Source organism: Myotis daubentonii, chromosome 12 (genome assembly GCF_963259705.1).
Source record: "Myotis daubentonii chromosome 12, mMyoDau2.1, whole genome shotgun sequence".
NCBI lineage: Eukaryota > Metazoa > Chordata > Mammalia > Chiroptera > Vespertilionidae > Myotis > Myotis daubentonii.
Window position 1 is genome coordinate 64,529,224 of NC_081851.1, and position 15,563 is coordinate 64,544,786.

Here is a 15,563-nt window from a genome sequence, read left to right on the forward strand (position 1 = left end):
GTCATGGTTAGATTCCTGGTCAGGGCACATGCCTGAGTTTCAGGCTCGATCCCCAGTAGGTGGCATGCAGGAGGCAGTCAATCAATGATCGTCTCTCATCATTGATGTTTCTATCTCTCTCTCCGTCTCCCTTCCTCTCTGAAATCACTAAAAATTTGGGGTTTTTTAAATAAATTATCAGAGAGGGCAACTCACAGGACTGGAGTTGCCAGCACACTTTTTCTTTCTTCACATGATCTGTCCTATCACTCAGAGCCCAACTTTCAACATCCCAATGAGGCGAGGCGGTTCTCAGAGACAGACTCTTCTTCACCGCTGTTTCCAAACCCTTTCCTCTCTGAAGAGCTCCCTGTTGCAGTTCATCCTGTGCAAAAGAATCTGGTCCCAGTTATTCTCATCTGTGCTGATGATAGTTTCATCAGTACTGTCCAGGCCAAATACTGCCTGTATCTCCTAACCTTCAGATGTGTTTTGCCAGTCCAGGGCATCCAGGAAGACAGACAGTTGTCCCGGTAACTATTTGCTGTACCAATTTGTAACCATAGAAAATCTTTACACCAGACACATGGACTTCCTTTTTTTTCAAAGGGAAATACACCATTTGTCACACGAACCCCTGAGATGCTTTCATGTCTTATGCTTCTTGATGTTTGTGTGAACACAGCCTGAAGGCTGATACTAGCACATTCAACCACAGCATCATTCAAAATATGAAGGAGGGCAGGGGGGTCTAGTGCCTAAAGGGTCCACATCTGGGACCATGGACTGTAGCCATGCCAGAACTGGATGCCGGGACTTGGGCAACAAGCCTCTTTCTCAGACCTGAGACCAGCTGTTCTATCTGCAAATGGAGGAGCCCCAAGACTAGTCACTGGGTGGAAGTGGAGCTGACTGGCCTACTGCAAGGACTGGGAGAGGTCAGCACAGACCATCGCATCCGGGGCTAAGATGTCACCTGTGGCCCCGGTGCGGGCAGAACAAGGTTTCCTACAGTCAGAAGTGGCCTAATGGGGGCTGTGTACGTGATTCCTGCACCACTATGGCTGCTTAGTGAGGCAGAAAGATTATGTTTAACACTTTACAAAAAAATAAAAAGCAGGCCGGTGCCTACTCCTTTTTGTAATTTCACAATAGCATATGTTTGCAATGCCAGTCCTCAATCTCTTCTTATCTCATCATATCTCAGCACAGCAGGAGGCAAACTGGCATAGTCTTTGAAGAGGCTGACTTATATCTGTTTTAATAACTTTAGGAAGGTAGTGTACAGAAGAGGACACCTGCTTTTTCTGAAATTTAAAATTCCAGCTTTGTTGAATTGAAAGAACTAACATTTTGGACGATGACTTCAAAATATAGATAACCTATTTAAAAGCCAAAGTCCATCTTGACAGGAAAACAACTGGAATTAGCAATGAGAAATCCCATTTAGAAAAGTATAAATTTCTAAATATTTACAAATATTAAAGTGATCAGATAAAAAGAGACGAAGCAGGTGAGGATTTAAATCAGAGAGTCCCCAGTCTGTTTGCTCTAGGACAGTGATGGCGAACCTATGACACACGCGTCAGAGGTGACACGCGAACTCATTTTTTTTTGGTTGATTTTTCTTTGTTAAATGGCATTTAAATATATAAAATAAATATCAAAAATATAAGTCTTTGTTTTACTATGGTTGCAAAGATCAAAAAATGTCTATATGTGACACGGCACCAGAGTTAACTTAGGGTTTTTCAAAATGCTGACACGCCGAGCTCAAAAGGTTCGCCATCACTGCTCTAGGACTTGGCCTCACCTGCAACCCAGCTGCCTGGGGAACCATGTTCGTTACGTGGATATTCCTGCTCATCCTAAGGGTCTCCTTTATAAGTAACTCTGCACTCAACCTCTGTAAGTTCTCCAGTACTTACAATCTTCATGATAAAAATGTCCTTCCACCGCAGTCTATAACAGAAATATAATTTTCTGGTTTTAACATTATCAAGCATTCCGCGGTATTTTTACTACAACAGCAGATAGTCCGATGTGGATACTTACTACTCTCAAAGTCTTTTTCTAGAGGGTTGTGCCAAACTAATCTCTTTACGCGTGAGTTATTTGGCTTTCCTCCCGAGCATGTGGTATTCTAATCATCTCAATGGGCTGTTTTCAGAAGATTTGCCTTTCAAATGTTATCATGTCATTTCAACCTCTCTTCTTCCTCTGTGTTCAAAATGCTAAACCAAGCACAACAGCATTTGGCTTATGTCCTCAGTGCTTTCCTACACGTCACCAAGGAAGATACTGGATAAAGAAGACCCCGCTACCCCAGGCCATCCTTACGACTTCTTTTCCGCATGACGTAGCATGTAATTTGCCTCTGGATCGGGATTCTTTTGTGTCTAGGTTCTCTGAGGATGTATGTTTCCAAGGGTCATTCACATTGTGGCATGGGTCGGCACTTTTTATGGTTGAACAGCCAATGATAGGATATACCACATTTTGTCCGCCCATTATCGGTTGATGGGCATCTGGACTGTTCTTGCTTTTTGATGATTATAAATAACGCTGCTATACTGGTACACTTTTCTGGCTGCCTTCAAACTAAGTGGAGATATGTCTGAGACTTTTCAGAGTGAGGAGGGTGGGCTGCTGTGACAACAAAGAACAGTTGGTTATGGCTCAACTGTCATGCTCCAAGCACCAATTAGGTCCAAAACCTAGATATTTTCAGTAGACTGGGAGGCTGTAAATCTCTAGGTCAGCAGTTGGCAAAGGACAACCCCTGAGCCAAGTCCAGCCAGCTGCCTGGTTTTTTAAAGCCTGCCAGCTAAGAATAATTTTTAGAGTCTTAAATGGTTACATTTTAAATAGTTATATAAGTACCTATATAAAACATCTTCGAGCTGTGTCTTGGCTCAGGAAGCCTGAAATATTTATTACCAGGTCCTTTAAGAAAAGTCTGTGGACCCCTGCTCTAGATGATACTCATGCCAATTAAATTCTGTTAAGACCAACGAATAAATAAAGTGCTAGAGATATCCATCAATCAGAGAACACCCGACCCAGGATGCCACGTTACCCAGGAAGTGCCGCAGAGGCTGGTGAATACACAGACTCGAAGTGGGAAAAGCACGTGTGGGACAGGGATGGTGAGTTATGCCATCCGAACTCTGGGAAATTCCAATGACATTTACTCCTCACAACAGAGAACATCCCACCAGCAACTTGATATCTTGTGTCTCCCAATCCAGTTTGTTTTATCTGCAGAGTGTTAAAGTTAGCACTTCATTTAGCACGTTTTGTTTTACTGAACCCATCATCCTCCATCCTCATCCTCTTCCTGCTTCTTCAGACCAATTCTCCTTCCTTTAGCCTACGGTGTCAATAGCAAATCCCTATTCACTTAGGCTTGGAGTGCTGCTGCCTCCTCCTATTATGAGCTGATTAAGTCACACAATGCTTACAGCCTGAGGAATACATAGTTATTACTGCTTGCAAGGTAGTATTATACCAACCCACTGGTAATTACTGTAGACCAGTGATGGCGAACCTATGACACGCGTGTCAGAGGTGACACGCGAACTCATTTTTTTGGTTGATTTTTCTTTGTTAAATGGCATTTCAATATATAAAATAAATATCAAAAATATAAGTCTTTGTTTTACTATGGTTGCAAAGATCAAAAAATGTCTATATGTGACACGGCACCAGAGTTAAGTTAGGGTTTTTCAAAATGCTGACACGCCGAGCTCAAAAGGTTCGCCATCACTGCTGTAGACCATGTTTTTTATCCCGCTTAAATGGGGAACACATTGTTTCTTTGCCAATCAAAATGTTTCTCTAGTCCCCAGAGCTTCTCACAGTAATGACAGTGGACTGTGAGGGCACCCCAGACCCTCAGTTCCACCCCAAGATTCATCATGCCCACCGGATCATAATACTCCCATTTTCCTAAGGAGTCAGAATTATCGACTCCTATTGTTGGACCTTCATATCCTTCAGTAAAAGGAGCTTGTCTGTTTGCATTTGGTCTGTTCTATGAAGATGAGAAAGAAGACAAAGTTTCTGCACTTCCTCAGACTTCTCTCAATCTCCCCTTCCGTGACCCGGACAGTTTCCTTGGGGTTCATTTTATCTCATGCAAAGGTAGATGTGGAGTTAGATGTGGGGGCACAATACTTTTCCATCTTAGCTGTCACTTGTAACTTCTTTCTAGTATTAATCTTTCTATTGTTGTTCTTACTCAATTTTGCTACTTTATTTTTTATTCAGAGAGAAAGGGAGATAGAAACGTCAATGATGACAGAAAATCACTGATCGTGCCTCCTGCATGCCCCACACTAGAAATGGAGTCCGCAACCCGAGCATGTGCCCTGACCGGGAATCGAACCGTGACCGCCTGGTTCATAGGTCAACACTCAACCACCGAGCCACGCCGACCGGGCTCAATTTTGCTATTTTAGTATCCTAATAGTCCTGCCAAACTACCTCTTTTTAAAACTTTCCCATTAGCCCTCCAGTTCTCAGTAGAGTTCTGGTCTCAGCAAAAAATAGCCCCGTTTCCTTTCCTGGCCTCCGATATGGCTATTTGCAAGTTCCTGGGCCTTTTTATTGAACGGCCGCCAACTTTGAGGGGTGGGGAGGGGTTGAACAGAGAACTCCATCTTTGTGATCACATGTTAGTCTAAATTACTTTACCAGCTCCCAACTATAGAGAAACTACATTGAAACAGGATGGGTGGGAAATTTATGGGCCACACAGATAAGAAACACATCCTTCTAAAATATAATTTCATCTTTCAGAAGACAGTTGAACAAAACTTTGAGAGTTTAAAATATATACATACACACACAGTGGGAATTTTTCTTCCAGTAACAAATCATAAGTAACAAACCAAAACCACAGTCTAGCCGGTGATTCTCAGACCACCTTACCCCATACCTTCATGTAGCTATAAACTCTCTCCTTTATCAGTATGATCATTAGCTTTCAAAAACTCTCCCCATCACATTCTAAATTTGGAGAGCTTCTAAAAAATATGTGATCTATATAAGACCACAAGGAAATAAGATGTGCCTCTTGTTTTTAAAATTAAGATTAGAAAAACTCCATATACACAGAACGGGGATATTAACAAAGCACTTAAGTCAAAGGATCTTTAGAAACAAGATGGACACATCTATTGTTTTGCACATGCCTTGGAAGTTTTCTTGGCTGAGGGGCAAGGAGATGAGCTACACGATTTCTCCATACCTCCCTCTCTAAAATCCCCAGGGCTTCAGCCCAGAGTGGTTCAGTGCATCGAAAGGTTGCCGGTTCTATGCCCGGTAAGGGCACATACCTGGATTGTGCGTTCAATCCCTGGTCAGGGCATGTACGGAGGGCAACCAATCAATGTTTCTCTCTCACACTGATATTCTTTCTCTTACTCTCTCTCTCTCCCCTCCTTCCTCTCTCTAAGTATGTCCTCAAGTAAGGATTAAAAAATAATATTAAAGCCGGCCAGTGTGACTCAGTTGGTTGAGCATCCTCCCATGTACCAGGAGTTCATCCATATGATTCCCAGTCAGGGCACATGCCCAGGTTGCAAGCTTTGATCCCCAGTAGAGGGTGTGCAGAAGGCAGCCAATTGATGTTTCTCTCTCATGGACGTTTCTATCTTTCTCTCCATATCCCTTCCTCTTTCTGAAATTAATAAAAAACATACTTAAAATTATTATTACTTTCTGAAATTAATAAAAACACACTTAAAATAATAATTATTATTATTATTAATTAATTAATTAAAATCCCCAGGGCTTGCTTTCTTCATCATCCCAATAAACCTCATTTAACTACTGCTCTTGGGGGCGTGCAGGTTGGGGTCCCAGCCTCAGATCACAGAGCAGAATTTTCTCACATGAAGCAAAGTAGGATATACAAACCTTATATTAGATACTCTTTTTGTTAAGTGACCAATTCTGAGGGAAGAATCCATCATTTTATGAGTGACCAGTTCGGGGAGGTGGGATGGACTCAGGGAATCAAATCCACACAGATACAGACCTCTAAAGTGCCAAACAGTAGTACAAATTCTATCTCAGCTATTCTCGTGACTCTGGGTGGTGAAAAGCGGTCCTTTCCCACCTCACGACTGGCATTCTCTTTCACAACGGATGGCGCAGGCCATCCGTCAACGGGAGACCGAGCAGGAAGCTGCTGGAATGAGTGCGCACGTCCAGCCCCGGCCTTTGAATGGTCTGCGCCTCACTCCGGAACGTTTTCTGCAGATGCTGCCAGGAGACACTCTGTAATACCTAAACCGCAAATCATCACATTCCCCACCCTCGCAGCCAGGGCTCGTCCTTGAGCTCCCCACATGGTGCGAGATTCACCACGCTGGCCACGGATACAATGGCTCCTTACAAACCCAGAGGAAAACCTGCCACGCCATCTGCTTGATACACTACAGCGTGGACCCCCAAACAGGACAATACCCACTGCAGGAGTGGTCAGAGAACAACGCGGGCATATCACACGTCTCCCGAGGAACGCGTCCTGGCCAGCTTCCTACATGTTTTATCAATGTAAACACGGCAGGCATATAACTGCATCTAAAATTAGAGCACATGTGTCTCAGACATGGGACCATCTTGCAAGAACGGAATTACAGGCCACTTCAGATTCTTTCCCGACCGCCAAGAAAACTGCCTTTCCTCTGAATAAGAAAACAGTGCTGCGTCTGGTTGTTTTAGGAACCAATGTGGGTTTATTTAAGTGATTTTAAAATTTTATCTACTGTGACACATTCAAGCCATCGAAACCAAAGTGTTTTCAGACGAGGCTACTATAACTCAGAGAGATGATTGGCTGGATGATACTCACACTGAAAAGGTGCAGCTACTTGATCCGGCCCGTATCTTAAAGGGAACGAACCTTCAGTGGACTGCTCTCCCGAGATCACCTTCTGGGCTGCAAAGTACTTAGGCTTGAGCACGTATTCCTGGGTCTGGCCGTGATGAATCACCACATTCTGGGAGGACAGGGGTGTCACTCTGGGGAGAAACAAAGTGAGGACAGGAAATAAGTAATAGGTATTTTAAAAGGCGAGTAAGAATAAGAAGTTAGTTAAACTTAGACAGGAATATAAATTCCATTCCAGGCTCAATTTTTCCTTCACATACTGTAGCTGGACATTCACAGCATCCAAGGAATTAACAGCTTGCCCTTGGAAACCTCCAATTTAACAGGGACTCTGCCTGGCCAGTCGAGAAGATTTAGGACAAACGGGCCACCACCGGTGGATTCTAAGGGGGGATTCAGAGCACAGCTACCGGAAGCCTCCATGCAAAACACATGGCATTTGTAAACAATAAAAAGACATGCATGGCCAGGCACATATACAAAAAGGCATGTTTTATGTAAACCGATAAATAAGTAGGCAGTGTTGAAAATGGGAAGAGAATAAAGGCGGAATAGAATTCAGAAAAGGGGTTATGTAAGAAATCCTAAGACGGAGTTCGGAGAAACTAAACAATGGGAATCTGTACCACACACAGTGGGCCCTTCCTGACACTAGAAGGGAAGCGGGGCAATCACGCCGAGCCTCACTTTCCTGATCTGGACCACAGACTCTGCCAGGGCCAAGGGGGAAAATGCTTGTAACAATGGGAACACACAAAACTGCAAAAAACGTAAATGATCTTCTGAAGTATAAGGGATGATGATGACAGGAAAAACAGACACTCATTCTATATAGTTAACATTTAACTATTTTATGCTGTTTCTCATAATGGTTGAAACTGTACTATTCGGGTTCAATGTTTTATAATTACTAGTTTCTAAGAATAATAAGAATGACTAATCATAATCGCATTATTTCTTCAATATGAGTCAAGATCTCCGGGGACGCCGGAACACAATTACTGTGTTTTCACCCTCCTGGCCCAACCCTTTATTTTCTATGACAGTTCTCTTCTGCCGCATGTAACGTATACTTTAAAATAATAAGCTTCACCCAGCTTTAGTCATTCCCTGAGAGACAGAACTGAAATCATTAGCTAAGTAAGACTAATAAATAATGAAGAATATGTAGAAGATATACCAACTGATTCCAGAAAAGGGCTGAATTGCTACTAAAACTGTATGGGCAGAGCATTTTAGCAGCAGACGGGGCCTTTGGAAGGAAACCTGCCTGCTCTCTGGTGTAATCTTAAATTTTATTGACTGTGGCACATTAAAGTCAACTAAACTGAACAAAATTTTTCCAAACTGCGATATTCTAACTGAGGACAATGGTTCACTGAGCTATTCTCACACCGATAACTTACCACGAAACTCTCAAGGTTGTCCCAAATGAGGGGCTCTGAGCCAGAGGAAGAAACGACACCAGGGCAGGTCAGTATGAAAGGTGAGTTGTCCATCCACCAAAAACACCACCACACAGTGTCCCATCAAAAGCAGTAACTGAGTCCAAAATAAACTCTGTCTACTTGAGTTATTCCAGTTGGGGCTGATACATGAGCTATTCAGGGGGACAAGGTACCCATGAGAAATAGAGGAAGAAAAGGAAGCTGGGGCCCTCACTGGTTAGAGCATCATCCCAATATGCCAAGTTGCGGGTTCTATCCCCTGTCAAGGTACGTCCATGGATAAATCAATGAATACATAAATAAATGGAACAACAAATCAATATGTCTCTCTCTATCCCTTCTTTTCTGTTTCTAAAATCAATCAATCAATTTTTTTAAAAAAGAAGAAGCTGGGATTGAGAGTGCTTCTGTATTAACTAGTGATCTAGATCTAGCACTTTTTTTTAGGAATTTCTTTATTCTTCAACAGTTTGCAGAGGGACTATAAATATAAAATAACATCCTTGGCAATCTGTTCAGCTCATAAACAAACTTTGGGAGCATTTTCATAAATAAAAAAATCATAAATTCCACTTAAACCCCTATAGCCATTCAAATTGCTTTCACAAAGTCTCCTTTATGATCTGGTTTGGCATTAAGAAACAGTACTGCCCTGGCCAATGTGGCTCTGTTGGTGGGGCATTGTCCCATGCACCAAAAGGTTGCCGGTTTGATTCCTGGTTAGGGCACATGCTGGGGTAGAAGGTCCCTTACACTATCATCATTTTTAAAATTCCTTTTTATTTTTTCTGCTCTGGATGTTTTCTTCTACTGTGTCTTCCAAATCACTGGTTCGATCCTCTGCTTCATCCAAGCTACTATTTATTCCTTCTAGTGTATTTTTTTATTTCAGATACTGTATTCTTTTTTTCTGGTGTCCTTTTTTATGCTTGCTATCTCTTTGTTGAAGTTCTCACTGAAGTTCCTTGAACATCCTTACAACCATTTTTTTTTTTACTCTTATATCTGGTAAATTAGTTGCCTCCATTTCAGTTACCTATTTTTCTAGAGATTTCTCCTATTTCTTCATTTGGGAGATGTTTCTTTGTCTCCCCATTTGTGTTGCTTCTGAGTGTTTCTGCTCTGACTCCTAGTCTTGGTAGAATGGCCTTATATAGCAGGTGTTGTGTGGGACCCAGTGGCATAGTCTCCTTAATCACCTAAGATGGGTGTTCCAGGAATGTCCTTTATGTGGGTTAATGTGGGCCCTCCTGTTGTAATTGAGTCTTGATCTCTACTGGCCTATTCCTGTGTGGGGTCGACCCTCAGGCTGGCTGACTGTGGGGATTGATCGGCCCATACCTCAGCGTACAAGCTGTTGTGCAGGTGCTAACTACATGAAACGGAATTTGCCTCAGTAGGGTCTGGTGCCTGCCAAGATTTCGCACTGGATATGCCACTTGGGAAGTTTAACTGGATCCTGCTCTGATGTTGTCTGAAGCTGGCCACTGGGTATGTTGGTTCTGAGGCCTCTTGGGATGGACTCTGGTGCCGGCCAATGTCAGATGCTGCCTGTGACTGGCCCTGGGCAACTTGTTTGAAGCTACAAAGTGATCCACAGTTTGTGGATGCCTCTGCTGAGCTCGGAGTGCAGGAAGGACCAAGCTGCACACCAAGGCCAGCTTTAACCAGCACCAGGCCCAGGGGCAGGTCAGCAAAAGTCCCAAGGCACCCCAATTTCAGCCTCCACCTGTCTCCACAGGCCGATTGCCTGTTAGGCTCAACCACTGCAACAGCCTCTGGTGGCACTAGAGTTGCATGAGGTAGGTTCTCAATGAGTCACTATGCAGGGGCAAGCGGTGTTCACCAGAAAGATAACAGGCTCAAACTCATCGTCAGTGCTGGGTCTGAGGCCACTCAGCAAATGTCCCAGGGCATTCCAGGTGGAACTACCACCCGCTGGTCTCAGGAAGCTGTCAGGGTGAAGCCAGCAGCGTTTATCAGGCCCAAACAGACCAAGATTTGGCCGTGTGAAGGGAGGCTCTGCACTGCTCAGGAAATGCGAGGTAAAAATGGCGCCCATACTCTAGCTGGTTTTCTCAGTGGTTAAAGCATCAGCCCATGAACTGAAGGGTTATGGGTTTGATTCCAGTCAAGAGCACGTACCTCGATCCCCAGTAAGCAAGCTCGATCGCCGGTTCCAGTTGGGTACGTGTGAGAGGCAATCAATTGATGTGTCTCTCTCATATCAATGTTTCTCTCTCTGTGTTTCTCCCCCTCCCTCCCATTCAATGGGAGGTTGGGAGGGGAATTGGCCCCCATCTTAGAACCACGTAACTCACTCTGTCCAGATTCTGCAGGAGTGGGGAAAGTGGGGCCGCCAGGAGCCTGGGGAGTAGAGCTAGCAGATCTCCCTTGAGAGGGAGGTGCCTATCAGGTTTATAGGAAAGTGGAGGGAATATCCTCTGCCCCAAAGCCACATAAACTCAGTAACTGACAACCCCTGAGACTGCCCAATACCTCTACACCCTGACCCAGGCAGCTGACTCCTAGGCAGGGTGTGAGCTCCTCAGGGTGGGGCAACAGGGAGTCCAGAGGATGGAGCTATTGTATTTCCCCAAGCTCATGCCCTATGGAAGGGAGTGCTCACAGTGGTTGCCCCCTCAGCTTTCTCCCCTGAGCCACAAACTCCAGTCTCTCTTCTAACAATTCTAGTCCACTCTACCCTCCCTCTGCCAGAGCCCAGGATAAGTGGCTGTGAATGAGATTGTGTGTGTTGACCCTCTTTGAGGGTACCTGTGTCTCTAGCAGACTCCATCTCTCCCTGGTAGATAAAATCCCCACAAATTTTCACAGCCAGATGTTATGTGGGTGCCACTTCCTGGCTCTGGGCTTGCAGTTGAGACCCCACGATTCTCTGGGGGAACCCCCACCGCTGAGATATCTCTCTGGAATCCCTGCCATGAGAGCGGAGCCAGCCCTATTTGCATCTCTGCCCCTCCTACCAGTCTCAGTGTGGCTTCTTCTGTAATTCCTTGGTTGTAAGACTTATTTTTGGTGAGTCTTCAGTTGGCAGTTCAGTTTGATTGCTCTATATTTCAGTTGTAATTCCAGTTTGGACATGAGAGGAGGTGAGTGTAACATCCACCTCCTCCACTGCCATCTCGATCTCTAGATCTGTCACTTTCAATCCTTTAGTCTCAGGAAAACCCTGGATTTTCCCAGACTCAATGCCATGAAGAGCACTCCCCTTCCTTTGTCACTAGACTAATGACTTAAATTACTAAAAGCCTTCACATTGTAAACACTTTTGTTTCAATGATGTAAGTGTTGTTTTGAACTTTAAGTGTGTTTGGTTGGGATGGAGTAGAAAGTGAAACAGCTGGATCCATCTGGTGGGGTTGATAAGAACCACAAGTCTATTCTGTTAACCTCGAGACAATAGGAAGCCCTCTATCTCATCTCAGGGGCAACTGGCACCCCAGCGATGCTGTCACCCTGTCCCTGTGCTGCTGGCACCTGCTAGGAGAAGGACAGGCTCACTCCTGTTCAGAAGAGGACCATCCAGCATCCCAGGAGACCTTGGGGCTGCTACACCACTTCCTGCTCCCACCACAGCCATGTAGGTGAGACTGCAGGGTCTTCCTTTTAGCTGAGGCCCCCCCTTCTCTCCCCTCTGAATCAAGGAAATGAGAGGCAGCAAGAAATGAGCTGAAAGCATATGTCCATACAAGCTCCTTTTCCCTACACATAACAGAAAGGAAATGAACAAACAGAGAAGATCGAGGTGTGCTGGGTCTAGAACTTGAGTATCAACCCTCAGCCATCACTAATTTAAGGACATGAGCAATAAGAAATTACCGGTGTAATGGTACTTAAGTCTTCCTACAGTAAACTACTCTGCAGGTTACAGTACATTATAGATACGGGGCTCCACAGAACTGCCCTTGTCCTGATGACTCCCTAAGGAATCACAGCCAGTGGTTTCAGGGCACTTGGTCAAGAATCACTGGGCAAGGGCACAGCCACAGAGGAAGCAGTCTTGCTAAGGAGCCACAGCGTTGTTCTGGATGCTGAAACCAAGTAAAGCAAAGAGTGACAGGAAGAAGTAGGGTTGAACACTGGTGTCTTAACTAAAAAGTCTGTCCAGGCATACCTCTGAGACGTTGCAGACCGCTGCCATAAAGCGAGTGTCGCAATAAAGTGAGTTGCACAAATGTTTTGGTTTCCCAGTGCATATAAAAGTTATGTTTATCCTATACTGTAGTCTATTAAGTGTGCAATAGCATTATGTCTAAAACAACAATGTACACACCTTTAATTAAAAATACATTCTCGCTAAAAAATGCTAACCATCCTGAGCCTTCAGGAAGTCGTGACCTTTGTGCTGGTGGAGGGTCTTGCCTCCATACTGATAAAAGTGTCTGTGATAAAACAGTATTGTGCCATCAAGAAAGCACAATAAAACAAAGCGTGCCTGGATGTGAAGGCGCTGTTGTCCCCACGCCAGCAAACAGAAATCCAGAAGTCCAACTTCCACTTCCCTGGGGGAAAGGAATGAGTATTCTCTGGAAGAATGGAACCATGTGGTTTGAACCACAAAACTTACTTTCCCAGAGTAAGGCCCTCTCCTTCTGGCATTATAGGTTCCCCTCGCATAAAGACTGACTTCTCACATTTCCCCTAGAAGGAAACTGCTTGCCGGGCAACCAGAAAGAGTGGGAGCTCCAAGAGAATAATCCCAGAGGGGGGAAAGGAGAGGCATGAGAATGGAAAACATAATTGAAATTTTAGAGACACTTGATTATATGGTGATGAATGCAACTGGTGGAGTGGATTTAGGAAAAATCCATTCAGATGTGATGCTAAGAACACCTTCCTGTAAGAAGTACAGAGCCCTGGCCAGATAGCTCTGTTAGTTAGAGAATCTGTCCTGATACACCAAGGTTGCAGGTTCAATCTCTGGTCAGTGTACATACAAGAATCAACAAATGGATGCATAAATAAGTGGACCGACAAGTCAATGTATCTCTCTCTCCCTTCCTCTCTCTCTCTCTCTCTCTCTCTCTCTCTCTCTCTCTCTCTCTCAAATCAATAATTTAAAAAAAAAAAAAAAGAAGCAGCACAGAAATGTCAGCAAAGAACACATACAAAGGTAGAAACCCAAGTACCCCATACTTGGCCTTGCATTGAGAGGTATGTCCACAGACACGATGTCGCAAATGTCAGAAATAACCCATGTTTCCAATGTTGGTGATATAAATGTACAGAGTGAGCTGGGGGAGGATGGAAAATTCTGAAAGAGGAAGAGGAGACATAGAGGGAAGATTGAGAGGCCACTGGCCTCAAAATGAAAGGTCACCAGATAACATCTATGACCTTGATCGATGAAACTAATAGACGAAGTTGGTTTCAACGTGCTGTTGGAGTTTGCCCAGACAGAAACTATGAATCTGAAATAAAGATTTTGAGAGGAAGGGTGGGGAGCAAGAGGTAAAGTAAATAAGGTAAGTCCCATCCCCCGTGGCAAGAAGTTTTAGATGACATCTAAAGGGAATAAATTAAGAACTTGCTGGACGGAGGTAACTACCCAAAGGACTAATAGGATTTGTGGTTACTAGTAAGTGACAGAGGGGCAGGGACCAAGGAGAAGGAGTCAGGCTACACGAAGGTTTCAAGCCTGGCTGGCTGGAAGGGTATTTGGTTCAAGGCCCAGGTGAAAAGCAGAGCGAACAGGCATGCAGCATGATGGCAGCCGGAAGAAAGGGGGGTCTGTGACCAAGATCATTATGTTCCTTTTAGAGACAGAAATTCGGGGTGGATCTCTGGGAAGCAGTTAGGAAAAGCCCCCGAGTTTAGGAAAAGTGATGTTCAAGGTGGGGCTGACTTCTCCAAAGGCAAAAAAAAGTTTCAGGAAAAAAATATGGAACCACAGGGTTTTGGAGGATATTTATTTAATGGTGGAAACATAAAGAGAAAACAAAGGTGGGGAGGTTAGAGGTGGGGAGGACAAAAATGATGTAGGTCCAGAAATGACAAATGGAGGAAAGGTTCTGGGAGTCAAGGAAAAAGAACCACCTGTTCACTGCTGGGGGAAAACCAAAACAGAGAAATGCAAAGTTAGAAAAGGTCACTGGGTTGGGTAGTAGGTCGCTGGTCCCATCAACACGGCTGCTTCAGTCATGACAGGAGAAGTGTGACCACACACACAGGGTGAAGCACCGGGCAGGCGGCGTGCTGGTGGCCCACGGGAAAGGACAGACAGGGAAAGCAGGCCGAGGTCGGGGAGCGGCTGGCCATCTGGGGACTGGGCCTGTGGAAACCTCTGCATCTTTGTAGGCAGAGGGGAAACAACTGCATGAAACGTCTTTCCTTCAAAGAAAGGATTAGTCACACTCTGTTTACACGGCTGCCTTCAGAGTGGCGATTCCTGGCACAGGAATGAACTCAATTTTTCCATATTTCTACTAACTCCATTATTTGACCTGTGGATCGGGTGGGAGGATCTGGCAAAACACAAGCCCTTTTCCACTGAAGAAAAGGGCGCTGGACCTCACAGAAGGCCATACAACAATTCCCACAGGAGGCCCGTCGGACACAGTGGAACCCTCCCCCCCAGGATTAGCGGGCCCGGGTTCTGATTGGGCCTGAGAAAGGAAGCTGCAGGAAAGTCACCTCAGGCTTCTGGGGCCGGTTTCTGCCTATAAAACTCCCCTGACATACGTGCCCGGGTTGTGCTCCACGTGGCTCAGAAGCACCGGTGATGCTGCTCAAGGAGAAGGAAGGCACCAACGTAAGAAATGCGAGCTACGGTGCGATGGAGAAAACCTCATTCCTCCTCAGTTCTCAAGGACAACACGCACACAGGGAAGTTCAAAGAAATCAACCTCTAGGAAGATGAAGCCCTGGCCGGTGTGGCTCAGTTGGTTGGGCATCGGGCCCTGCATGGAGGGGTTGCTGGTTCCCAGTCAAGGCACATGTTCCAACTGCAGGTTCCATCCGTGGGGGGGGGGGGGGGGGGGAATGCAGGAGGCAGCTGCTCGATGTTCTGCTCTCACATTGATGTTTCTCTCTCGCTCTCCCTCTCCCTTCCTCTCTCTCTTAAAAAAAAAAATCTATTAAAAAATATTAAAAAAGGAAAACCTCTAGGAATATGTCACAAAGCAGCATAAGACATGTGCATGTACACAGGTAAGGGGTAACAAGTATTTATTGCCTGTAAACCCCTTCCTACAGAACTACCAGATCAAAGA

At 44.9% G+C, this 15,563-nt stretch overlaps 1 protein-coding gene across 7 annotated transcripts in view; it reads right to left on the reverse strand.

Annotated features, from left to right (window-relative positions):
• Positions 1–15,563, reverse strand: part of LTBP1 (latent transforming growth factor beta binding protein 1) — a 342,667-nt gene that overhangs the window by 221,627 nt on the left and 105,477 nt on the right. For 6 of the 7 annotated variants that reach the window (XM_059660163.1, XM_059660160.1, XM_059660158.1 and 3 more), the window contains exon 4: positions 6,845–7,014. In XM_059660163.1, coding sequence (XP_059516146.1) covers positions 6,845–7,014 — 170 coding nt within the window. The remainder of the gene's footprint in view (positions 1–6,844; positions 7,015–15,563) is intronic. The other variant, XM_059660159.1, reaches the window with a different exon arrangement.